The 26,773-nt window shown below is 46.2% G+C and overlaps 1 protein-coding gene and 1 long non-coding RNA gene across 4 annotated transcripts in view; one reads left to right on the top strand and one right to left on the bottom strand.

Annotated features, from left to right (window-relative positions):
- Positions 1–26,773, top strand: part of DAB1 (DAB adaptor protein 1) — a 402,182-nt gene that overhangs the window by 366,128 nt on the left and 9,281 nt on the right. Inside the window, exons 10-15 of one of the 2 annotated variants that reach the window (XM_036352027.1) lie at positions 2,866–2,916; positions 3,002–3,049; positions 8,382–8,444; positions 10,852–10,960; positions 15,717–16,265; positions 21,695–21,822. In XM_036352027.1, the coding sequence (XP_036207920.1) occupies positions 2,866–2,916; positions 3,002–3,049; positions 8,382–8,444; positions 10,852–10,960; positions 15,717–16,265; positions 21,695–21,822 (948 nt within the window). Of the gene's footprint in view, positions 1–2,865; positions 2,917–3,001; positions 3,050–8,381; positions 8,445–10,851; positions 10,961–15,716; positions 16,266–21,694; positions 21,823–22,172; positions 22,284–26,773 lie in introns of both variants that reach the window. The other variant, XM_036352028.1, reaches the window with a different exon arrangement.
- On the bottom strand, positions 1,186–10,962 carry LOC118677165. 2 transcript variants are annotated; one of them, XR_004974341.1, is made up of 3 exons: positions 10,763–10,962; positions 9,066–9,148; positions 1,186–1,480 (listed from the first exon to the last, which is right to left on the bottom strand). It is a non-coding gene; the product is annotated as an uncharacterized LOC118677165 (long non-coding RNA). The 2 variants fall into 2 exon arrangements; XR_004974342.1 differs by lacking the exon at positions 1,186–1,480 and adding an exon at positions 5,250–5,405.

Raw genomic sequence — 26,773 nt, 5'->3', positions numbered from 1 at the left:
GCAAGAGCCAAGGGTGTGGGGAGACCAGGGAATGGGGAGACCTGGAGGTCCTGCCCATGAGAAGCAGCTGGGAGAGAGTATATGGGCTGGATGTGGTGCACTGGGCATTACCACAGGTTGCCATGTGCGGGAGGAAGGAGCTCTGAGAAATGACTGAGCCAGGGGCGACCAGGAAGGGAACACAGGAGCCAGGGACAAAATGTATGGATGGGAAGAGGATGATCAGACAATACTATAGCCAGAACTGAAATGAGAGGGAGAAGATGGAGTTAAGAATGGATAGAGAGGTTCAGAGCTAAGGCCAAGAAGTGTTGGGCATCCTCTGACACCGGTCTGGCCTGTGCTGTCAGGCAGGGCTATTTCTAAACAGGGGCTTCTGGCAGGGTATTTGTTTCTTCTTCCTCTTTGTTTTCCCAAACATTACATAATAACAGTTTTCTAGCATTAAGCACTGTGCATTGCAAAAATGAGTCAAAAGAAACAGAATGAAGAGATACTAATAATAACTACTATTTATTGAGCACCTACCATGTGCCAAACACCAAACAAGACTTTGCACCCACATCTCAGTTCATCCTCTGAGAGGACGTCATCGTTATCATCCCCACTTTAAAAATGAGAAAACTGAGGCTAATTGGGCTGTGAGGGTCACGCGGCCAGCACACTGCACAGCCAGGATTCAGTCTGTGTCTGTGGGACTCCAGAGAGAGGCATTGGCTCCCAAGCGTTTGGTCTCCAGCTCCATCTGGATGAATGACATCGCCTCCTCACACCCCAGCTCCGCAGCTCACCAAAGGCCACCTCTCCGTCACCAGGACAGCGACGGGCTCACGCCAGTACTGGTTATCCTCACGCGTTTTCATTAGGTGGTGGGGGGTTGTGAGACTCGACCACAGGCTGTTTTTCAAATTTATTTAATGCATCCATCATGCTCTGAAGCTATTTGCTTCTTTATATTGGACAGATGTAATGAGATTTTGGACACTAAAAAATGTTTTTATTAAAAGTTATGACCCAGAGCTAGTTGGTAGGGACTGTGCCATAAATCCCAAGAAGTGTGCGAATTTATAAAGGATGTAGCGACATAACCTTAACCTTTTAGGCCACTCCACAGATTACAGGATCTCTTAAACTAATATTATCTCCCCGTCTCTCCCCACTGCTGGCCAAATAATAATAATAATGTATGTGGTTATCGATGTGGCTGCTCGTCCTCTGCTCTTAGCCACAGTTGACTCGTGGGGAGCCAGTGCCTGGCGGAAGCTGATGGTTGATGACGGAATTTGCTGATGGTTGGTCCCAAGGCCCCACTGTAGTGGGCACGCTGGTTCCCTGGCTCTGCTTTGCAGCCTTGTCGCTGAGGCTGAGTGGCAGAATGTCACTTTTGCCACCGAGGGTGAGAGTGAGTTCTGACAGATGAGTATTATGAGGCTATTGGGTGATGGTTTCTCCATTCCTCTATTGCCAATAGCCAGCTCTCCTAAAAATTAGAACATGATACAATGATTCCTGTGCATTATAACTCATTGTAATGTCAATAGTATCAGATTTATATTAATGTTATAGTGCTTGGAAATCATCCAAAGAATAATTAGCTCATACTATAGACCAAAATAAGTTGATAGATCTATTTACAGAGATATTATGTATTATCTATAGTAAATCTTATTGTGGTGACTTTGTTAAATTAACATTTATTAAGTTGAGCCCTGGGGCGTCAGATGGAGGGCCGAAGTTCAACAAAGACCACAAGAGAATTGAAGTAGAGAAGCTTATTAGTCACAGGCCCAGGAGGAGGGGTCACCAGAAGAGGTCAAGGCAGCTGGCCTGAGAGAGCCACAGGACCTAAGGCACATGCCTTTATTAGGCCCGTGGGTGAAGTGCCTGTATTTCCTGGGCTAAGCCTGGATTAGGCCACTCAAACCAAGCACAGCAGGGCTTGGGGTCTTATCGAAGAGGTAACAAGGGGAGGGAAGGCCCTGGGTGGTGGGCAGACTGCCTACCATGGGAGTCCTCATGGGACATGCCTCCCCACAGGGGTTGGAGCCAGTTTAAGGCCCCTGTAGGCCACTTGGTCACACAAAATGGGTCCTGAGACAGCAGTATTTTGGAGTAGTTTAGTGAAACGCTCGATAGTTATAAACAACAAAATAAAAAATTAAAACAATTAGATTTGGTCAACAACCAGCTGCTTGTAAAACATGCATTCATTCATGTATTGTTGGACACTGCTGTGTGCCAGACCCTCTGTTAGCTCTGGGGATTCAAAAGTAAATACAGCGCGGTCCCTGCTTCGGGAAGCTCACCGTGGGGTCAGCACAGATGATGTGCTGTTATTATCAGAGGAGGAGTTTCAACTCAGAAGATCAGGGAAGGCTTCATGGAAGAGGTGGCCCTTCAGCAGAGTTTGAGGAATCGGATGAGCTCTGAGCATGCAGGGGTGAGGGGAAGAGCATTTTAAGCAGAGGGGACAGCGGACACAAAGGCACCTATAAAACCAGCTGCTTGCAGGCTGCTGTAAAGACTTTGGTTTGCTAAAGCAGATGACATTTTTGTCTTTTAAAACAAAAATCTCAAGGGTAAACATGGTCTTATCTGTTGCCACTGTTGAGACTGGCTGGGTAATGCCTGTAATTTCGGAAAGATGAACTTTGAACCACTGCTGTATGTCCTAATCAAGCCTCTGTTTGGTCATCTGCTTATGCTGGGAACACATTCCAGGGTTTTCATAGAAGGTTGGCAACAGCTCCTGCCACTGAGGCCGTGGGAGCATAAGCCGTAGATACCATCCTCATCAAACTCATTAATCCCTGTCGTGTGTGTGTCATTCACTTCATCCTCATTCATCGCCCCTTCCACTTGCAGAATGGCCAGCCAATGGAGGATTTCGAAGAACGCTTTGCCGCGGCCACCCCGGTAAGAGTGCGAGGGCCCTGTGAGCTGTTTCATGTCATTGCCCATCGTTCATTTCATGCTCATAAGTCGTGCCTTGTGCTTACAGAACAGAAACCTGCCCGCGGACATTGATGAGATTCTTGAGGCAACGAAGGTAAGGCCTCCAGGCTCTTAAGTGAGGGTTGTTCTGGTCACTGACATGCATCCCATAGCACCCCCACCCAGCCTGCGTGAGGAGCAGGCGCTCGTCTCGGCTCTGTTCTAGTGTTCCCAGGATGAGTCCTGGCGGGCACTGCAATAGGGTCAAATAATAACTGTATGTATGTGTGTGCACATATGTGCATGTGTGTGTGCGTGTGTGCATGTGTATGTGAAAGAGGGTGTATTGGACAGGAAGTGATACTCCTTCATTTCATTCAACAAATATTTTTTGAGCACCTAACAGGTCCTAGGCATTCCGATAAATGGCTGGAGGTTTAGTGAAGAGGAAGACGCTCATACTACAACACAGTGCAACACTGTGTAGCATAGGATAGGATAAGGTTGGGTGGGTGGGGAAGATAGAGGAGGGAAGAGTAGGATATGGTGAGGTGGCCTAGGGCAGTGGTCAGCAAACTCATTAGTCAACAGAGCCAAATATCAACAGTACAACGATTGAAATTTCTTTTGAGAGCCAATTTTTTAAAACTTAAACTATATAGGTAGGTACATTGTTATTAACTTAATTAGGGTACTCCTAAACTGGCCTTTGCTAGAAACATCCTCAATCTGATTGAGGTACGTTCGCTGAGGTCGACCCCTTCCAACTCTCCCATCCACACTTGTCTTGTATACTTGTTTCATCTATCTCCTTTCATTCATCCTCTCTATATGTCCACCCCCCACTTCTTCTAACACCATTTCTTCAAAATAGACTCGCCCAGGCCGAAAACCGGCTTCTGCGCATGGGCCACGAAGTTTCAATCGCACTGTATGTGCGCGCCCGCACCTGGTATTTTGTGGAAGAGCCACACTCAAGGGGCCAAAGAACAGCATGTGGCTCGTGAGCCGCGGTTTGCCGACCACAGGCCTAGGGGAATGTAGATAGTGTGACAGTGTAGTGGGTATTCAAACACAGAAACAGCATGTGCTAAGTGCCCCATTGAGAATAAAAGACATGCAAGACATGTTCTTCAGTCAGCATACCCTGAAGTAGATGTACTGGTTTACAATCAATATTTACTGGTTTACAGCTTGGCTGATATATAGGCCAATGAATATGATCACCCCTGAGGGTGTTTGGGAGGCTTCTAGGGTTTTTGACCTTGGTTGCAAATTAGAATCACCAGGAGAGCTTTTAAAGTTTTAGGTTCTAGGCTGTACAGAATTTCCTGGGGTGTGAAGAAGGCATCAGTATTTTCCCCCTGGTGATTTCAGTGTGCATCCAAGGTTGAGACCACTGAAATAAAAGTATCACACAGCTGTTCTGTGTAGTGCAATGGGGTGCAAACTGAGTTAGGAGACATTTCCCAGGAGGGAGGAAAGGTCCTCTAATTTGTCCCCTGAAGGATGATGGGTGGATAGGCAATGGGGGAAGGAATTAGTGTTCTAGGTAGGAGGAAAGCATGTGCAAAAGCCTGCGGTGGCCTTTCCTTTTATAGCCCTTGTGCTTCTGGGCTCATGGCACTGCCCTGATTGTGTCTGTAGGCCTGCCTTTCCTTCAAGTAACCAGCTCATGAGAGTAGGAGCAGGAATGTGCCTCATTCTTCCCTGTATCCCCTGCTCTTGGCACAGTAGCTGATGTGCCATACTTTTCCTGAATGAAGGCTCTCCTGATGCCAAACATAGGTAGTAAGAATGTGACTTGGGGTCAGTCAAGGACATCTCAGCCTTCAGCAGTGGTGCCTTCAGAATTTCTCTGTAGGAGGGGCTAGGAGTCTAGTTGCCATAGTCTAGTTCAGTGGTCGGCAAACTGCGGCTCTCCAGCCACATGTGGCTCTTTGGCCCCTTGAGTGTGGCTCTTCCACAAAATACCACATGCGGTCACGCACATACAGTGCGATTGAAACTTCGTGGCCCATGCGTTCTAGTTGAACGAAGCACCCGGAGGCTAACCTTGGAATAGTGGTTGTGTAACATGGCAGATACTCTTGTGAAAACATCATTTGTTCATATCAAAGGATGGCTGTGAAGGGACAGGTCTGATGCAGACATTGATGGGATGCCCCATCAACACCCAAGCTACCCATCCTCTCCGTCTCTGGCCTTGGCATCTTCCGCTGTCACTCTTCTTACCCTGGACAATGCCAGGCCTAAAGAAAGGGCAGAATCTGCCAGCAACTGCCAAGTCTTTCTTCACCTGAATATGTCTGAAGTGCTAGTAATGGAAAGGCAAGGAGGCACCTTGAGCCGGCCTTCTAGGTGACGTCTTCAGATGAATGTGACTCATGGCAGACCTTTTAGGAGCTCGGCTGCTGGTTAGAGAGCACGATGGAGCTGGACTTCCACAGGGTAGGAAGGTAACCGAGGCTCTGTAACGTGACAGATAAACGAGATGCTGCTCAGGCTGCGGGTCAAGCCCAGCTCTGTTAGCTCATGGGTCAGAGGCAAATCACTTAACCTCTTGGTCTCAGTTAGCTCATCTGCAAAATCCAGTCAATGAGAGAGACACCTGTGCTGCCGATGTCATGGGGCTCGGTGAGCATCACATGCGATGATAACGTATCACCAAGTGTATTGTAAACTCTACAATGTTTGACAAATGTGGATGGTTAGTTTTATTCTCTTCAGAACCTTAAGTGATTCATTATGACAATCTTATCCGAAGGAACGTGGTTTGTTAGGTTACAAATAAAAGGTCTGGGGTTAACATGGGGAAGGAAGTTGTTAAAATAGATGTTACTCCAGATTCTCAATCACATATAGCCATTAGAATTACTTTTAATTATATGGCCTAAGAGTCCATTTTTATATAAAATTTAAATTAACTCAAGGTTCCATTTAAACAGCAAGGCCAATGGAATGAAATAACAATCTATGTGTTACGCCTCTGCATGCTTTTCTCATTCAGTCCTTGAGTGAAAACCATCAGGCAGGGGGAAGTCTACATCTCAAGAACGAGAGTTATTTTAAACATTGTGTTTTCATCTTTAAAAACGAAAATAAATAAATAAATAAATGAAAAGTTGTGTTTAAGGAGAAAATGAGCCAGTACATTATATGAACGATGTTAGCAACAGTGTGCCATGAGGTCAACACATTTGAAATGTAAATTGTGAAACTTAATTATTAACTTTATTTTAATATTTTCCTACCAGTGAAGATAGTGGGGGCCATTCTAATAGCACCGAGTTCCAATTGTAGGAAGCCCAGAAGCTTCATTTGAGTTAGAGTTATTACTCCTGTGAATTTGAGAGAAAGTCTAAAGGATTGGCATAGTTTCACCAAATAATGTAAAATGATGGAAGCAAGCTAAAGAAACAAGGAGTATTTAGGGTCCAGCCAGATTTGGGAGAGCACCCAGCATGCTGGCCACCCTGTTACCATCTCATTACCTTGGACCATTATCCTTTGGGAGAGAATCAGGTTGGTAGAGAGTGGGCAGAAAAGACTGAAATGTGCTGAGTCCCACACGAGCTGGGCCCTGTCCCCTTCGCTGGTCTCCTCTCCTGCTCCTCTCTCCACCCTTGCTGGTTCAACCAAACTGTTAGACAGCCTGGGGCCGCTACCCCTCTTGCTCCTGTATTTCCATCTGCCCGGATGGCCACTCCTCATCCTAGTTGCCTGGGTGACTGCTCCTCTTCTTCAGGACTCAGATCAGAGCTTTTCTTTGAGAAAACCTTCATTGAGCTTCTTTGCCAAAAGCTGGCTGGTCCCTCCTAGGCTGGCCCATGGAGACGTCTGTTGCCATTCCTGCCACAACGCCTTAAAATTAGCTCTGTCTATGGGTTGTCCCACCAGACTGTAAGCTCCCTGCAGGCCGGAACTTGGCATTTCTCGTTATTCTGTTCCCAGCACCTAGCACAGTGCCCACCACCTACTGCTCATCCGGTGTGTACGGGAAAAGCATTGCATGGTTGGGAAGGAAATCACCATGCACAGGGCCCTGCTTTATGCCAGGCACTACTGCTCATCTGAAAGCTTAAAGGGAAGAGTTGAATGTGAGTTAGCCAGGCTAAGCTGCTTTCAGCCAAAAGAGCCTTTGGTACCTGTTAAACCGGGCTTTGCCAAACTCCAAAGAAAGTCCTGCTATTAGTGTTGTCAATAAATCCGCAAAGGAGATACTACCATCCCCATTGCCCAGGTGAGGGAACTGCAGCTCTGAGAAGTGGCAGAGATAGATCGGAGGTGGTAGAACCCAAACATATGCCCAGGTGGGCACCTTGTCTGGCTGCCAGAGCCCCTCACCTGTCTGTAGGAGAGAGCGTTCCCTTCTTCATGGTGAGTTGTAGAGATAGGAATTCAGGTGCAGGGGCCCTGCATGGCAAGCAGGTGAATGCGCCCTGTCCTTTCTATTGAGTGGTTTTAGGTTCCCCCAATGAGAGTTGTGCAATCTGAAGAGGAGCAGAGTGTTTTTCCCTCAGTGGGCAGGTTTGCACAAAGCATATGATTATGTACTTTAAGTCAGGCCACTGGGATCCTGGCCAGGGACTCCCCATGGTCTCTGCAGCTGGGAGAGTCTGCAGATTCATTTCTAAGTGTATCTTAAAGGGTTCCTCCACAGAGGCTGGCTGGCGTCACTCAGACACTCCTGGATGATGGATGGGGAATGTAGATGGCACGGTGTCTGCAGCCATGGAGTTCTGAGGACTGATTAATAGTGTATGCACTGGGCTGTTTCTGATGCCCTTCCTGGTATTAAATACTATGATTTCTTTTCCTCCAACTATATTTTTTATTCTCAAGACAGACTTTTTCAGGGACTGTCATCTGACTGCATACTCCGCATGGAGAAAACTCAAGTCTTAGCCTCTGTGAGGTCACCTCTGTGAGGCTCGGTTTACTCTTCTGTAGAAATGAGGATGAGGATGCCTTCTTCTCAGGGTCACTGTTGTTGGGGGCATGCACGGAGAGGTGGCCATGAAGTCTGTCTTACTGTACTTAGTGTGTGAAGGTCTAAGTATATGAGTGAACACACGCATGAAAGAAAAACCAATGATGTGACTGCCTTCTTGTGTTATCTCCTGGAGATGGGAGACAGGGCTACCATCGGTGGTAAATACGTGTGAAGGGTCTTAGTATTGCTGATGGGAGGCGGCCAAGCGCGAATCTCCTGGACTGAGTCTGGATAAACAGCCAGACACACTGAAGCAAGAATTGATTCTGGCCGCATCCCAGGTGCTGTCTCTAGGGTCATGAGGTGTAGCAATGACCACTGGGCTTATTTTTTATGTAGGGATGTTGAGAAAGAGAAATACTCATCCTCCTAGGATGCTGTGTTTCAAGAAGTACCCCCCGCAGCAGCAGTATTCCTTCTGGTGACATCATTATCTTTTATGTCTTTTCAGGCTGTGACCCAATTAGAACTTTTTGGGGACATGTCCACCCCTCCTGATATAACCTCTCCCCCCGTAAGTATTCACTTCCCTCTGCACCCGGCATCCCTGCCCTTCCCTTCTTCGGTCTCCCAGGGAAAAGCATGTGTGCTTTGTAGCAGAGGCCTGATGGTGGGGGTCAGCCCTGGCTCCTTCAAGCTGTGTGATCTGGGAAAAATAACTAGTGATTCTAAATCTCAATTTCCTAGGCTATCTGTTAAGAGAGTTATGATACAGGCTTCTGTTTTGAGAAATAGATACATCCGTGCATTAGCAATTACAGGTCACCTGGGGACTTGCTGTTATGCTGGGCAGCGGAGACATGAATGGGATGTGGCCGCTGCCTGCAGGAGCACATTACCTAGCTGGGAATAGGGCAGGAAACTCAACAGGACAGCAAGGCCATGAGGCATCTGACAGCACCTACCCACATGGCCAGGTGGTCAGCCCAGTAAAGGAAGCATCTTCTCCTCACCCTTTCTTCCTTTCTTTCTGACTTTCTCCTCTCTCCTCTCTCCTCTCTCCTCTCTCCTCTCTCCTCTCTCCTCTCTCCTCTCTCCTCTCTCCTCTCTCCTCTCTCCTCTCTCCTCTCTATCTCTATCTCTATCTCCTTTTTCTTTCCTCTCTCCCTCCAACCTTCCTGCTGGTTTTACTGACCTTCTCACAAAGCATTGGATTCCCAGCGCCAGGTTCAGCAGGCACCTCAGACTTGCTGGCAGGGAGACAGGTTGCAGGAAGCCCTCATTTGAAAATGAAAAGAAGAAAAAAGGGTATTAAAACCAAAAACAAATAGAAACCCAGAGAACTGGGTGCATTCAAAGGCCACCCTGCAGCCACTGCAAACAACAGAGCCAGCTAGATGGTCCCTTCAGCTCCTCCCCCCACTCTCTACTCCCTGAGATGGGTGGGGCGCAGTCAGCACAGCTGCACCAGCTGAAGCTGCTGGCAGTGGGCCGCTCCCCAGGGCACTGTGCAGTTGTGCAAACCCAGGGATGGTGCTGTGGTTCATTGGCGAGATGCGCCTCACAGAGAAAAGGCTGTAACCTCACCACTGAGGACAGATGGCATTAGTCCCTGCTGCCCCCAGCTGCCGCCAGGGAATCTAGACACAGCTGTCCTGCCCCCAACACCTGATGCCCAGAGCAGCCATAAGGCGGGGACAGCAGCTCCTGTCTCCAGGGAAGCCGGGCAGCTCTAGCCAGTCTCATCCCTGCTCCATCCCTGAGCGAAACAGCTGTGTCCTGGGCACTGGGAATGTCAGAACCCTGGGCTATGGAGCTAGAAAGGCCAGAAGGGATCTTCTAACCTTATTCCCTTCATTTTACAGATGAGCAGACTGAGGCCCATAGAGGGCATGTGACTCACCACATAGGGGAAAAGGGAATGATGTTGATTGTGTTTAGAAGTGCTTACAGCAGCATCTCATGGCTGTGTTCCTGGCCCTGAACCCAGTGCAGTCCAAATGGGTATTTAATTATCCTCAGAACAATGTCCTGCTTCTCACAAGCTGCTAGTCTAATGGCCTTGTCTAATTGCCATGGTTTCAGGATTAATTGCTTGCCCCAGTCTATCCTCAGGGTGTGTGTTTGGGGGGGGGGGGGCAGGACGGGGTATAAGAATGTTATGTCATTGAATAGATATACACTGTAGGCAAAGGGCCTCAAATAGGGGAGGACCTTTAAAAAGAAACTGCACACTGATGGCTTTAATTCAGTGCCTCTCACCTTCCCCAACAGTTCATGCCACACCTTCCTGGAACCCCAGCCTGGGCCAGGCACTATGCAGTTTCCAGCTCAGGCATTTTTTTTTTTTTTTTAAGTATCTTCTTGGAAATCTACACTTCTTCTTGCAAGTGAATATTCAGGCAAGATTCAGGGAGGCACCAGGATACAAGGACCTCTGCTCCAGTTCCTAAACTTTATTTGTTCATTTCGTCAACAACTATTTACTGACTGTGTTTTAAGTGACAAGCCCAGAGCTGGTGGGTGCACAGTAGTAGATTCTGAGTGGATTATGTCAATCTGGATTGACTGCATCTAAAGGAGGAAAGCCAGGTATTATGGGATAATTTGAAGGCCTGAAAACAGGCCTAAGGGGTAGGGGCTCAAACTAAGTAGTCACAATACTGGCCTTCATTTGCTGAGCACCTACTATATGCCTCCGCATGGTGCTGAATGATTTGAATGCATGACCTCAGTTAATCCTCATAGTCGCTCTAGGAGTAGGTATCACTTTGCCCATTTTACAGATAATCTGTGTAACCAGCTAGTGGTTTGCACACCACCTAAGTGGCCGGACCCTGGCTGGTTTCTGCAGCATTCCCCCTACCCCCCCCCCCCCACACACACACACACATGTTCCTGCACCAGCTGCCTCCCATCCTGGATGAGCGCTGAGCCAGGTCTCCCAGGAGCCTCATGCATCCTCCCCCTCTCTCTGACAGACTCCTGCAACTCCAGGTGATGCCTTTATCCCGTCTTCATCTCAGACACTTCCGGCTAGTGCAGACATGTTTGGTTCTGTATCTTTCGGCACTGCTGCTGTACCCTCAGGTAAGCCCTCTTTTTTCCACCTGCTTCCCTCCTTTGCAGAAAGGGTTGGACCAGCCGCCAGATGTGCCAGAGCACCTGTGGAAGCACCGTTCTCTCGTAACTCTTCAGGTGACATTGAGAAGCTGCCATGGGGTGGCAGGTGGGGTGGCGCCTTTCACAGAGGTCTAGTATGCTGCTGGCTGGAATACAGTGATGGCCGTCACATGGAATGGTCAAGATTCCATGTACTCAGGTGGTTAGATTTAGGGAGCCTGGTGCACACACAGCCATGCAGATCAGCGCAAGTCCATTTCTTCCTGTCCATCTGAGCCAGAGGAGAAGAGGTAGCCAAGGAGAGTGGGTGAGTCTGTTCTCCAAAAACCTCTTGCGTTCTGATGGACAGACGTGATCTGCCTCCTGGTTTGGTGGAGATTCAGGAGGGCTAGGGTCCCCATACAGGAAACCTAAGGGACAGAGCAAAATACTTCATGGTGAATTGGGAGGATGATGGGGCTTTTAGTGATTTAGAACAGCGGTCACCAACCAGTGTTCCATGAGGTCCAAAAGGTTGGCTACCGCTGATTCAGAAAGTATTTGTTCTCTTTTCCAAATATTCTTTTATGAAAAGCATAGACTACTTTACAACAGGAACAGTATTAAAGGTGAGCTACAAATCGTGGAAGCTCAGGCATCTCGTTTGGAGGCATCAGGCACTCCATGTGGCCAGTCCTCATGGCGTGGACACAGCCAAAGATGGGACTAGTTCTGCTTCTTGCATGTGGGGGAGACTTAGACTTTTTCGCTTTCATTAACTACATATTTGAAATTCGTAGCTTCATCTTTTTCTACTGTAATCTTATAAATAGGACATGGAGTTTAACTATTCTAGAATACAAATCTTCTTGCATTTTTTTCTATAAATAATTACTTTTAATTACACAGTGTTAGAAACAAATTCTTGCCACCAAATATAAATCTCGTTGTTATTCAAAGTGAATTAAAAATGTAGACCCTGTTCTGAAATAGTTAACTTACTCCTCATAAGCCCAGGGATCACCAGGAACTTTGAGAAGCAGCAAAGGTCAGTAGTCACTGGATCTGCTTATAATTTAGAAGATGCAATTCTAGCCTAGAAATGTATTCAGTTGCTAAGTTTCCCAATTGAATGTTTTATCCACCTTTAAAACAGGATAATGGCGAGGAGTAGTTTTATTTACCCCAAAAGGATCTTTAAATTTCCTTGTGTGACATTTTAAATAAGAGAAGCAGTTTCCATCAGAAATGCACCATGTTCCTGTGCTGCCAGCCCTGTATTCAGAATCCCTGTGCTGTGTCATTCATGAAGATATCCTGGACAAGTGATGGCAACCCCAGGCACTAAACTCACTAATTCCCAGGCATATTTGTCCCATAGATATATATTGATGGCCCACTGTGTTCCAGGTTCTGTTCTAGGTGCCTGAGGTGTGTTCGAGAATACAACACACACACACAGATCCCTGCCTGCAAAGAGCTTACTTCCTAGCAGGGAGACAAAGAACAACATAGAAATAACATGTGAGACAATGATAAGCAGTATGGACAAAGAGAAAATGTAGAGCTGGCTCTGCGGGCTTTGGAGCAGGTGAAGGGCAGGTATGAGTAGAGGTTGTAATCAGGAGGGGCTCATACTAAGAAGAGACGTGAGCAGACTGGGAGTGCTGAGGGCAAGAGCCAAGTAGGTATCGGGGTTAGGAGTACTCCAGGCAGAGGAGGGATGATTGGCCCCTCCAGTCTCCGTTCCCCTCCCTATAAGTGAGAGGGTGGGATTGGGTGCTTGCGCATGTCTTCAAGCCCTAATATTTGATGAGAAGCACCTGATGACCTGCCTGTGCCAGGTAGCACTACCCTGGGCCTGTCCCCAAGCCTGTGCCAGGGGAGGGCTTTGAAGGCCTAGATTTTAATCTTTCTGGTTGACCAGCCCTTTTGCAAACTATGGACAAGCCATTTCTGCACATCCAGATTTGGTTTATACAGCTACCAAAAAAAAAAAAAAAAAAAAAAAAAAAAGTGAATAGGTTGCTTCCAAGTTTTAGAACATGAGTCTAAAATTAATTTTAATTAGCATATTTTTGCTTTCTTACTTTACTTAAAATACAGTGAGGAGCAAAACTAGGCTTCAGTTGGTGTTAAATGATTTGCCTTTCTACTTCCTTAACTGGCCTTAAAAATCTCTGCAACTATTGCATCTCTGTCCACCTGTCCCTAATTGTAGCGCCAGTGACAGGTGGACAGGGCAATGGAGTGGGGCATGTGGTACAATGGACAGGCTGTGGGAGGCGTCTGCAGCCAATGGACTGGGTCTGAATCCTGGCTCTGCCATGTATTTACAAGCTTTAGGCAAATTACTTCACCTGTCAGAGCCAATTTCTTCATCTCTCTAACTGAATTGAAAATAATAGTTACCTGCAACAATATCATGAGGATTAAATGGAAACTTAAGTACCTTGAAAAAGGCTGGTATTTTGTAAATGCTTCATGTAGAAAATTCTATTATTATTATTATTACTGATTCCTACAATAGAAGAAAATTCATCTTGTCGTACCTATATTATTTCCCTTTATCTTCTTGGAATGTTTTTTTTTTTTTAATGAATCTAATAAAGCTTAGGTCCTTGGCTTCCTGATTGCACATGGCAGAGCTGGCCCCAGAACCTGGGGGCCTGGAGAATGTGAGACCCCGCCACTAACCAGCTGTGTAATACTCAGCTCAATCCCTTCTGAGCCTTAAGAAACATATCTGTAAAATGGGAATAAGGATTCCACCTCGTGGGGCTGTTCTGAGGACTTCATGAGTTAATACATGTAGCAAAATACTTAAAGCAGTGCCTGGCAGTGTTCCATAAGAAACTGTGGTTCCATAAGAAACCACTCACCTGATGCTTGCTACCTGTTCAGCGGGAGCCCTGCTCTGCTACCCATGCTCTATGTCGCTGCATCAAACCTCCCCCATGAAGCTGCAGTTTCTCTAAAAATGTAAGCTCCACGAGGGCAAGGATTGTTTTCAACTGTTTTGTTCTTCACTGAATTTCCAGCGTCTAAAACAGTGCTGGCACCCAGTAGAGATATTTCTGAATGAATAACTGAATCAGTCAGTCAGTCCAATGAAATAATGTAGATGAGAGGCACCATGCAAGTTCTATATATATTTTGGGTACTCCCTTAGTTTTCAGTGTCTTTCCTAAATTTTAGTCTGATATTTTTTTTCTTTTTAGCAAATAATGAGCATGTCCCCAGCATATACCAGCATCTGGTTATAAATTGCAATTTTCAACACTTTTTAAAAATCTCACTGCAAGGCAGTGATGCAGGTGTTTCTCTTCACTTCACAGCAAGGAGGTTTATGATTGATCTCAATTCAGTGGCATAAACAGATGCTCCTTGGCACCTCCTCCCTCTGCTGTGGAACGTTAATGAGTAAACAGTCTGAGCTGTTATGTGGCTGCAGTGGCAGCCGCCAAGTGGCTCCCTGCGTCCGGGGCTGCCACAGTCCTGCCATGGAGGTGTCCCATCAGGCATGTGCGATGCTGTGTGACCAGAGCACCTAGGAAGCAGGTCTGGGCGGAGCCCAGACAGCAGGCACTGTCCCCCACAGGAAAAGCAAGTGAGACCTGCATGTTCTCCAACATGATACCCAGTTACCCTGTGCTGCATTTTTTCCTGTTGAATATTGTACTTTGGTCTGAAACAGATGGCATGAAGCCACAGAGACATGCTAATAGCTCTCTCCAGAAAAGTGTGCATAATCCATCTGTTAGTTCCTTGTAGGAAAAAAAAAATGATGAGGAGGGGGGAAAAATGTCCTGCCACCAACAGTAGATTCACCAGAGATCAGAGCACTTACAGGTCTTGGAGTCTAGTTGCATCCCTGGAAGGATGCAGTGAAGTATTCATTCTACTATGACTCACTCACCTTTCCCCAGCTCAAGCTTTTATGGAGCAGCCAATGTGTGCCCCAAACTGTGCTAGACACAAGGGCTAGGGGAGATAAAATAAAGCGTTTCTGCTAGAAGGTGGTTTCTAGTCTAATGAGGGAAGACAGACAGAATAAGCAGGCAATTACAAGGCAGTGTGACAAGTGCCATGAGAGAGATGAACATGAGGACTGTGGAAGCTCAGAGAACTGAGAACCAGTGAGCCAAGAGGTCAGGGAACAGGGAGGTGATGCTAAACTGAGTTCCAAAGAGTATATAAGGGGTAGATACACAAAGAAGTAGGAGATGCTTTCTAAAGGCAAATGGACCAGCAGAGGCGAGAGAGAGCAAGTTGAGTGTTGTCTCCATTGGCTGGAGGAAAAGGTGCCAGTGGGAAAAAGATTTGAAAATGGGGATGAAGTGCTGGGTCTAGCAAAAAGGGGAGGCAAGATTCAAACCCAGCCAGGCCTGGTTCCTAGTCCTCTGCCCTTCCCACTGAGACACGCTGGCTGTGGAGGCTGTGTGATGTCAGAAGCCTTTAACAACTGGCAGTATTGTTCTCACCCCCACACGTTGCCTGGCTTGCTCTCTCACCGCAGTCTAGTTTCTGCTTACGAGTCATCCCCTTAGAGAGGTTTCCCTGACCACTGCTCTGGCAGGCAGGCTCCATGAGAGCAGGGACTTCTGTCTTAGTCATCCCTGCATCCCCAGTCCCTAGCACACAGCTGGACACTCAGGGGTTTGCTCAGTACCTTTTGGCCAGCCACCTGACTCCAGGAATCATTCCTTCCCAGGATGCCTGACTTTCCTTTTCCACCTTTCAGGTTACGTTGCCATGGGCGCCGTCCTCCCATCCTTCTGGGGCCAGCAGCCCCTCGTCCAACAGCAGATCGCCATGGGTGCTCAGCCACCAGTCGCTCAGGTGATGCCAGGGGCTCAGCCCATCGCATGGGGCCAGCCGGGTCTCTTCCCTGCCACTCAGCAGCCCTGGCCAGCTGTGGCCGGGCAGTTTCCGCCAGCCGCCTTCATGCCCACACAAACTGTTATGCCTTTGCCAGCCGCCATGTTCCAAGGTCCCCTCACTCCCCTCGCAACCGTCCCAGCCACGGGTGACTCCTCCAAGTCAAGTCCACAGACCGACAAGCCCAGACAGAAAATGGGGAAAGAAATGTTTAAGGATTTCCAGATGGCCCAGCCTCCACCCGTGCCCTCCCGCAAACCCGACCAACCCTCCCTCACCTGTACCTCAGAGGCCTTCTCCAGTTACTTTAGCAAAGTCGGGATGGCACAGGATACAGATGACTGTGATGACTTTGACATCTCCCAGTTGAATTTGACCCCTGTGACGTCTACTACACCATCAACCAACTCACGTGAGTGCCCTTCCTAAACCTTGTGCGAGTGATGCCTTGTGTCTGGGCTCAGAGAACTAATCTTAGTTATCTATATACTAGAGGCCCAGTGCACAAAAATGTGTGCACTCGGGGAGGGGGGTGTCCTTGAGCCCGACCTATGCCCTCTTGCAGTCTGGGACCCCTTGGAGGATGTCCACCTGCTGGCTTAGGCCCGCTACCTGGGGGATCGGGCCCAAGCTGGCAGTCAGACATCCCTCTGGCAGCCCAGCAGCCCTTGGGGGATGTCCACTTGCCAGCGGGGAGCAGGCCTAGCTGCAGTCGGACATCCTTAATGCTGCTGAGGAGGCAGAAGAGGCTCCCACCACCACCACCGCTGTACTGACAGCTGTCAGCCTGGCTTGTGGCTGAGGAGCACTCCCTCTGTGGGAGCACACTGACCACCAGAGGGCAGCTCCTGCATTGAGTGTCTGCCCCCTGGTGGTCAGTGTGTGTCATAGTGACCAGTCATTCCCAGTCGTTCTGCTCTTAGGGTCAGTTTGCGTATTACCCTTTTATTATATAGGATAGAGGCCTGGTGCATGGGTGGGGGCCGGCTAGTTTGCCCTGAAGGGTGTCCCGGATCAGGGTGGGGGTCCCGCTGGGGTGCCTGGCCAGCCTGGGTGAGGGGCTGATGGCTGTTTGCAGGCTGGTCAAGCACCCCCCCCCATTGGGGACCCTCACCCCATGGAGGTTTGGCCAGCCTGGGTGAGGGTCTGATGGCTGTTTTCAGGCTGGCCAAACCCCCTTTAGGGTGGGGGGTCCCCACTAGGGTGCCTGGCCAGTCTGGTGAGGGGCTGAGGGCCGTTTTCAGGCTGGCCAAGCCCCCCCAGTGATGGAGGCTCCAAGCCTCTCCTTTTTTTCTTTTTATTCTGGGATTTATTTACCTTCTATAATTGAAACTTTGTAGCCTTGAGAGGAGCTCAGAGCCCGCTAGGGCAGGTGGGAGGGAATCTTGGCTTCCTCCATCGCCAGGGGCAACCCACTCTTGCTTGCTCCAGCTCCGTGACTACCGCTGGCTGAAAGCAGGTATCTGGGGTTTATTTACCTTCTATAATTGAAACTTTGTTGCTTTGAGTGGAGCTCAGAGCTGGGCCATGGCAGGCGGGAAGCTTGGCTTCCTCCATCATTGGGGCAACCAAGCCTCCTGCTTGCTCCAGCTCTGTGGCTGCTGGCCGCCATCTTGGTTGGGTTAATTTGCCTATAGTCGCTCTGATTGGCTGGTGGGCATGGCTTAAGGCATAGTGAAGGTATGGTCAATTTGCATGTTTGTCTTTTATTAGTGTAGATATAAAATGCAAATTGTCCCTGTGGGAGTTTGACTGGGAGACTGATCGCTCACTATGACATGTGCTGACCACCAGGGGGATGGTGCAGAACGAAGGGAGGCCCCGGCTGGCAGCCAGAAGGCCCTGATCAGCCCTAATCACCAGCCAGGGCTAGGGGCCCTACCCGTGCACAAATTTCGTGCTTCGGGTCTTTAGTATTCAATAGGACTCTTTGTTTATGTTACTCTTACTATAACATCCGTACCTCCCCGCATGCTTTACATTTATTATTTTTATGCTCAGAACAATGCTTATGACAAGTTGCATTAGACCTATTTGACAGGTAATGAAAGTGAGATCCAAAGACAAAGAGACTAGACAAAGTGGTAGAATTGAATATAAACCTGTTGATTTTCCATCACATCACTCTGCCTCTTAGGTTTCTGTTCATTTGCTCATTCATTCATTCTTTTATTCACTCATTCACTCACTTGTGTATAGCCCAGCAATGATACAGGATCTTTGTATGGTTCATTAAAATAAAAATGAACGGTATATGTGAATTAAATAATTTTAGGAACAAGGATAAAAAATTAGAACATTAAGATCAGGAAAAAGTTAGGGCAGAGATATAGCAACCATAAGGCCTCCTACAATTGGTATAGCTGAAGCCAGATTGGGACTCAAAGCTTAGAGGCTAGTCAGAGAGAAAAGATGATGGCCTGCAAGAGGCTCAGGACTGGGAACTGGACAGCAGCTTCATTACTTACTAGTTTTGTGACTCTGCACACATCATTTTATTTCTCTGAGCCTTGATTTCCTCATCTATCTTGGGTTTGGGATTATTAAAAGGATTCAATGGTTCATGTGCTAAAACATTCTGTAGTATACCTCACAGGGTTTGAAATAGTTTTATTGTGTATTGTTTTATTGCATGTAGTTTTATGGAGTGGTTTTGTGCAGAGCTCTGGACCAGGGCTCTAATCTTGGCTCCTCCACCACACGCTGTGTCCTTGGGTGTGGGTAGGACTTCTCTTAACCTCAGCTATGTTGTAGGTAAAGTAAGTGATAGGCAGTGTGCCCCATTCCACTTCTGATATTCAGTGGTTCTAGCCCAGCTCACTTTTCTGCTGCAAACATCTGGGAAACCAGAACTGTGCAGCCAGTCACAGTCCAGATACACTTGAACACACTTGTGCTTCGTCGACACTGTTTGGGAAGGGTGTCTGCAGATTCAGCTTGTGCCTTGACAATTGATAAGGAGAAAGAAAAGGCTCGTGGAACAATGAGTTTGACGTTTTCATTACTGTCACAACTGACACGGATCATTTCTTGGCCAATGCCATGAATTGTCCACACACAGAGAGAATCTAATGTTCACATAATTAGATACTGTCATTGCAGTCAGATTGAGGATACTGTTCTGAAATGGATAAGCAACCTACTTCTGCTCAGGCCAGATGATTTACATGGGGGAGCATCTCAAAGTTTCAAGGAAGAATAATGAATAAAAGCAATGAAATATTAAAGACATGACAGTCATGCATAAATAAGCAAGCATCTTTGGAAAACAAATATTTCTCTTTCAGTGTGCCAGCCACAAACAGCAGAGGGGAGTTGAAGTCCTTTGAGGACAGGAAGTGTGTCTTCATTATCCCTACACGTCTTGTACTGTTGGCATAGTATCTATAACAGGGGAAGGTTGCAGAGAATGAAACAAACAAAACCAAGGACACCCACTTACTGGTGTGTCTGGGAGCAGGTTTGGCAGCCTTGGCACTATTGATGCTGGTTGAGGAGCCTCTCCTGTGCATTGTAGGGTGTGAAGCAGCTTCCCTGGCCTCCACCCACCAGATGCCAGTGGTATTATACACCTGCTCAGTAGTCATGGTCAAAAGTGACTCTGGCTGTTGCCGAGTGTCCCCTGGGAGTGAAATTGCCCCAGTTTGAGAATCACTGTTTTAGAGCTGGAGATAGTCCATAAAACCTCCTGAAGGTTAAGGCGCTAGCATAAATTAACTCCTAGTTATGCTCCCTATTGATTTCACTCAGTAAGTATGAATCTCTCAGAATTGTCAGGTCAGCTGGGGTTCTGAGCCTTTGGTAAGCAATAAAACACTTCAAACACAAGTCAGAATCAAATTATACTAATAACTATTAAACGTCCACAACTTAGAGTGTTTCCATATAGCTTATCTCACTTAAACCCACGCTAAATTGTTTGTTCCATAATCATCTCATGGAACAAAGCATACTTCCTTTTAAATGAGAGAAAAACTTAATATTTTATTTTAAAGAAAATGAGTGAAACCAGACTTTTGTCCTCTTTTCCATCAGCATCCTCTTTAATATGTTTTGAGTGGAGGATCAGTTAGACCAACAGTAAACCTCCAACAGTTGAGTAGACAGTGTCAGACAGTGTTAAACCCCAGTGCTCCTGCCTTGGCCGCGGTTAGAGTGTCGGCTCAAGTACCAAAGGGTCACAACTTTGATTCCCCGTCAAGGGTTTGTACCTTAGTTGCAGGAATGTGTGAGGAAGGCAACCAATTGATGTGTCTCTCTCACGCCGATGTTTCTCTCTGTGTGTCTTTCCCTCTCTCTCCCTTCCATCTTTCTCTCCTCCTCCCCTCTCCCTTCCACTCTCTCAAGAAATAAATGGGAAAAATATCCTTGAGTGAGGATTAAAAATGTTTTAAAATCCTAGTGCTCCTCTTTCATGACTGTGTTAACCCTGAGAAAATCACTTCACCTCTCTGAACTGCAGTATTTTCATCAGAAAAACAAACAATAGCATATTTATATTAGAAAGTATAGTGGATGCGAAGTGCCTCGCACGGTCTAGCTCACTGGCACATAACAAACTGCATTGTTATTCTAAATACAAGTCCATTGAGGCAAGAGGAACTCACCAAGTTTGAGATTCACTCACTGTTTGATAAGCAGCCAGACTACAGTAAATTTTGAGAAGTGATGGCAGGAGGTGCTTATCAATGGTGTTGAAATTTAGCTACCAGCTTAAGCCACGGTACCCCTCACTTGGTCTGAGCCAGTGAATGGTATTTTCAATAGCAAATTAGAAATTTTTAAAGGAAGAATAGTTTCAAATGTTGTATTTGTTATAAACCTCTGGAACAAATGAGACAAGGAAAATGTGGGATATCAGGACAGAAGATGAACACCCATATAGAATGAGAACTGCAGCACCAGCTTCAAAGTGATCACCAGTTATAGCCAATTTCCCAGATCCCTGAGACACGCCTTATTTAGCACGTGTTTATCAAACAAATATCTACTGTGTGTCAGGGGATGAAGCTGGGTTCTACCAGTTGCCAACTGTGTGGCCTGGAGCAGTTTAGCAACCTTCACATGCCTCTTCTGTGTAATTGTCATAACCCTACTCTGAAGAGGTGTTATGAGGGTTACAGATGTTGTCTGTAACATTTCTGACAGTATCTGGCACATAGATGGCATTCTGTCAATGTGTATCATTGTTCTCTGATCTATTTATTCTTACTGAATTAATTATATGATGTTAAGCAAGAGAGAAGGGAAAAAAATATGGTTCTCAACTTGAGCGTGCAGAAACAGTCTCTGATTCAGTAGGTCTGGATATTTGCGTTTCTATTAAGTGCCCAGATGTGGCTGCTGCTGCTGATTCAGGGACTATCCCTTGAGAACCATTGTTTATTTCATTCATGTGGACCAGCTTCTTCCTGTCAGTCAAGAATGTGAGATACATGGAACAGACTGACAGCTGTCAGAGGGGAGGGAGACAGGAGGGGGGAGAGAGGGTGGAAGAAGGAGAAGAGATTAGTCAAAGAATGGACACAGACAACAATGGCCAGAGAGAAGCGGGGTGGGGTCTGGGTGGAGAAGGGCAAGGTGGGGTAGGGGAAATGAGAACATCTGTAATAGTGTCAACAATAAAAATAAAGTTTAAAAATAGACTTAAAAAAGAATTGAGAGGACAAGATAAATATGTACAGAGGAAATATTAAACTGTTCACCTGATTTGCCTGTGATAGGAAGAGGAGTCCTGTGACTTGACTGGAACGTAACCAGGTCCCCGAGGTTTCTGTGAGGTACGCACGTTTGCAACCAGGCACTTACTGGGTTTCATCTCTTTGCATGGTCTCTGTGCAGCTCCAACGCCAGCCCCTAGACAGAGCTCTCCATCCAAGTCATCTGCATCCCACGCCAGTGACCCTACCACAGATGACATCTTCGAAGAGGGCTTTGAAAGCCCCAGCAAAAGCGAAGAGCAAGAAGCTGTAAGTGATGGGCTTATTCTTTCTGTTTTTGTTTTTCCTTAACAGCAAAACCTCTATAGCTGAAATGGACAGTACATGAGGAAACCTAAGTAGAAAAGAATGCTGGCTCAGGCGCTTAAGTTCTAAAGGGGTCACTAAGGGGCTTTATGTTCCAATGAGCGGCTAAAAACCATTGTCCTTTTATTAAGTTGTTCTTACAAGTTCTCACATTTGTGGGCGCGGTATCCTCTAACTGAAGTTGCTGCCTGCATTAAAATAGCCAATTACTTGTGTGCATGGAAGTGTGCCAGCTGTCTTATATTTTCAGTTGTTGAAAAGGAAAAAAAAAGTGTTATCTTCTTGTGTTCTAGCCCGATGGATCACAGGCCTCATCCAACAGTGATCCATTTGGGGAGCCCAGTGGGGAGCCCAGTGCTGATAATATAAGTCCACAGGCCGGTAGCTAGATAGCGCAGGTCTGGGTAGGTATCTGTCCTTTTATCTCCTTCATCCTTAAACCATCTGCTTTCCCTTTTATGCCTGTTCCTTACTTTGAAAGTTACATCCCTGATCTTTGTACCATCTCTCCTTGCTGAGCATATCCCTGAATGTTCACATCATCTCTCCTTGCCTGATGTCTGTTTGTCACCTAATTTTTCTTCATGGATGCATGACCTTTGACATATATTGGGAAATAGGGGTAGAGGTGAAGAGTGGGGAATGGCCCTATTATTTTATTAATGATATGTTCGCAATGATTGGTGATGACAGAATGAGGCATGGTCAACGCTACTTAACGTGGATCCAGCTTCTGAAAGCATCGATTCTGAGATGGACACATTCTGCCCACCCTGATCAATTTTCAGTGAGACATGGTTCCGATGTTTTAATCTGATAAACAAAGTGTCACTGCATTTGCCTGCACTCCAACCAAACACACTGAGAATCCAGACTAAGAAGCAACAATAAGTAGTGCTTGAAGTAAGACTGATAGAGATGTAAGATCATGGTAGCCCATTGTGTCTAGCCAAAAGGGGCCCTGCCCCCTTCCCAATGGGAAAGGGACATTCAAAGGCCAAAGACATGCAGCATTCGCTCCGGGGCTCTGCAGTTTATACCTGTACTACAGCGTGTGCTGGCTCCCAGCCACTTCAGATTCCATCAGCAGCTACTTTGAGAGAGGTATGCTCCCATTTACTACAAGTGGCTTTTGGCACTTGAATTTCAATACATCTGATTTGATCCAGAGAAAGAGTTGCTGATGAGGCGAACCTTCTCAGGAGACAGAAGTATACCTTGTTACCCCGACATGATTTCTCAGTCACTCCTTGACAAATGTGTTTAATTTTCAGATACTTTCTTAGGTTTCCATAGTGCGGGGGACTGCTAGGCTGTATCCACAGAGCTTCATTTTCTTTAGTCCTCAACAGCGTGGTCAGAACCATTAAAATGGTAAATAGTTTTCACTGTTCATAAATGGATTCTGAGGCTCCCTTGTAATCATTCTCAGGTCACATGTAAGTTATTGGGATGGTTATTGAAAGCTAAGAGTGCTTTGAGAGAGCATTTTGTTAATAGAGTTCATGATCAAAGAACTTAATATATTGTATATTTTGCCCTGTTAGATCAGTACAATAGCATGTAATTATACATCATGCCATCCAAAACCATTATCAGTCTTTGCAAGACTGATACCCATCTACACTATCAATCTTGCAAAGCTATTTGGGGAGCTGGTGAGTTAAAGGCAAAATCATGTTCCAGGAAAGAGAAAAGTTGAGTATCCTGGGTGGACTCCTTCGGGAAGAATCCCCAGAAGGTTTTCTACCCCTTGCACATGTGTTATTTCACATGCTCCATCTTGCCTTGAAAATTTTGATGAATGAACTAGAGGCAATGAGCCATTCATCAGGATAACAGCAAACATCATCCTAAAATTGAAGTTCTGCTAGAAAACAAGGATGACTTGGACCATTTGCAGATCAATGTATCAAACCCTCACATTTATGAGCCTGTTCAGCTTGAGAGAGTGATGTCAGCTGAACTGTCATGTGGGGCTTCAGCCTGTTCTGCATTTGTTGCTCCATCCAGAACCCTAAGCCGTGGCTGAGTTGTGAATGGATATAGCATGGTGTAGTGAGAAGAGCTTAGGATTTGGAACTTGAGTTCAAATTCTAGCTCAGCTACTTAAGAGCAAGAAGTCTTGGGCAAGAACCATAATGCCTGTTGAGTCTTGGTTTCTTCATCTGCTAGAAAAGGCTTATATTACCCATGATGTTAACTGAGAAAGCATAAGGTGAGTCTCTAGCATGGAGGCAGACACGCAGTATCTAGCTGAAAACTCAGTTTAAAAATCTGGGTTCTAGAGTGAAACTGTCTGAGTTGAGAATCTGGCTACCACTTACTAGTTCTATGACCCTGATGAGGTTTTATACTGTCTCTGTCTTATTTTGAAAAACTAGGATAAAAAGAGTGCTGCCTCATAGGGTTATTGTTTGAGCTACATGAGGTGATGTTTGTGAAGCTCTTAGTACCATGTCTGACACATAGTAAACACCTAATAAATGTTAGCTGCCACACCATCCCATCACCATCACCACCACCAAAACCAATACCAACATCACCCCCAACACCAACATCACCACCAACACCAACACCAACACCAACACCATCAATACCATCAACAATAACAACATCACCACCAATACCAACAACAACAGCGTCACCACCATCACCACCAACACCACCACTAACATCACCACCAACGCCAGCATCATCATATGTGCTCAATAAATGTATGTTCTCCACTACCTTGGATTATGTACATCAGACCTTCTGTTAAATAAATTCTACCATAAGGACCCAGGCCATTGGCTGGGAGATTTTGCTTTGTACTTTATATCTTCAGATAATTAACTTTTAACGTGCCTCGGCACAGTTTTGAAGTGGGGAAGGAAAGAAAAACCCACTTCTTAGCTCTCTGACCTTCCCTGTCCTGTAGTCAGAATGACACTAGTTAGGGCCTCACAGGCCTCTTTTCACTTCTAAAAAAACACAAAAACAAACAAAGAAACAAAAAACAACAGTCTTATAGTTACATGTAAATCATCATAAGCAGCTCCCAGCTCCAAAGGAGGGCTGGACTCTAATCTGCAATGAAGCAATTTTCTCCCTTTGAAAGCTTAGCCTGGCAGTTTTACAGTTGCCTATCAAGAATTGCATGCCAAGGGGCTGATGCCAGCCTTGCAGACACCCACCCGGAAGTCCAAATGAGCCTTTCCGGACCTCTCCATCAATAGCAAGCCACTTTTGATTTTTCTGTCTCCATTCCATTCACCATCCGACCAGCTGGAAATTTACTAACTGCAATTTCTTAGTGCCTTTCCAGGCGTTCAGAGAGGATAACATGCAGGGATGGTTCCATCCGTGGTTTTATTTTCCCCTGTGCCTTCATACAATGGGAAAGCAGGAGTCCTGTCTTCCTTATCGCCCTCACAACCATTATCTCCAGCTGTTTTTTTTATTAGAAATACCTGCACAATTCTGAGTAGGCAGGGTGACATCTGTTGATAAGTTAAAGCCGCTTTGCACCACAGTAAGAGGAAACCAAGGGACTCCAGCCTTGAAGGTGGGAGCTTCAGGGCCCATCTCAAATGGCATTCCTGTGTTAGCAATAAAGCGAAATATCTTCAGTTATTTCCTTTTTCCCCTCCCCTTCCACCTGGGAGAATCACGTGTCTTTGAAAGACTGGGTCAATGGGGGCAAAAAAGAACCCAAATAATATTATAATGGCTGGTGTGGGAATGGCAGGTAATTTATACTTCACTGATGTGTTGCTGGACCAATTTTAAGGGCAAAATGTTAGCGTTTGAGGAGATGAAAGAAAAATGAAAACATTTATTTGGTTTAATGGCTAAGTAAATAAACTGCCTATCAGACTTTCCCAGCTGTCAAGCCAAAGTAGCGTCTGTAACAATAGGGAACTGTTTGCTCTGTCTCCCTTACTAACAGCAGATATTGCCATAAATAACAAGCTGCTGTCGTTTTTTAATACTGATCTTCATAGCAGGAACCCAAGACATATAAAATAATACCTGATGGATTTCTAGTGTTCGAGGGAAAAGAAAGCTGAACTTCAGATGCTCAGAGAAGAAGAATCATAAAAAAAGAAAAAGAAAAAAGAGGAAAAGGAAAGAAGAAGAAGAAAAAAAGACACACAGAGTTCAGGGGACTTGGGTCTGAATGATGGTTCCAAAGCAGATGGCTCTAGACATATAACCCCTCTAAACCCTGGACCCTCATATGGGTAAATATTGATAATTAGAACAGCTCCTCCCAAGGCTTCCCAGAATCATACGATTTCATGAATAAGAAAGTGCTTTGCAAGCTTTGAAAGTACAATATGTGTCTTCAGGATGATTATTACTATTCTGTTTTTGAGTAGAACCAAACAGCAGAGTCTTAAAACAGAAAGCCACAGGAACAGAAAATAATCCGTCCATTCCACAGGCACGGGACTTAGAGGGAAGTCCAACCCACACCTTCGGGAAGGCTCAGGCAAGAGATGTGAAGGGTCTGGCTGAGGGCACCATCGGCCAGGATGGGAGGTAGGCTTTGGGCCAAGAGATACCTAAAAGATGACATCCGGAGGAGATTAAGACTGAAGGGAAATGGGAGGAAGGGGACATAGTCTAGAGTTACCCCAGGCTCCTGGTTTTGAGGCCTAGGTGGTACCAATCCCTGCACTAAGGTACATAAAACAACATGCTTGAGCAGAAAAAGGCAGGTTTAGTTTAAGACCAGAGATCCTGGATGTGAGACTCTGGAGGTCAGAAAAGAAAACCAAACAGTAGATCGAGATTGCAGCATGGTTTTAAGTCATGTGGAGTAGTGGGCACAGCTAGAATACACTGTTTGCCCTGTACTACCAGCCAAAGGAGCTGGGCTAGATGGGGGAGCGAGGAAACCAGC

Source organism: Myotis myotis, unplaced genomic scaffold (genome assembly GCF_014108235.1).
Source record: "Myotis myotis isolate mMyoMyo1 unplaced genomic scaffold, mMyoMyo1.p scaffold_m19_p_2, whole genome shotgun sequence".
NCBI lineage: Eukaryota > Metazoa > Chordata > Mammalia > Chiroptera > Vespertilionidae > Myotis > Myotis myotis.
The sequence above is the reverse complement of the archived record's forward strand: the minus strand, read 5'-3'. Positions and strand labels throughout refer to the sequence as shown.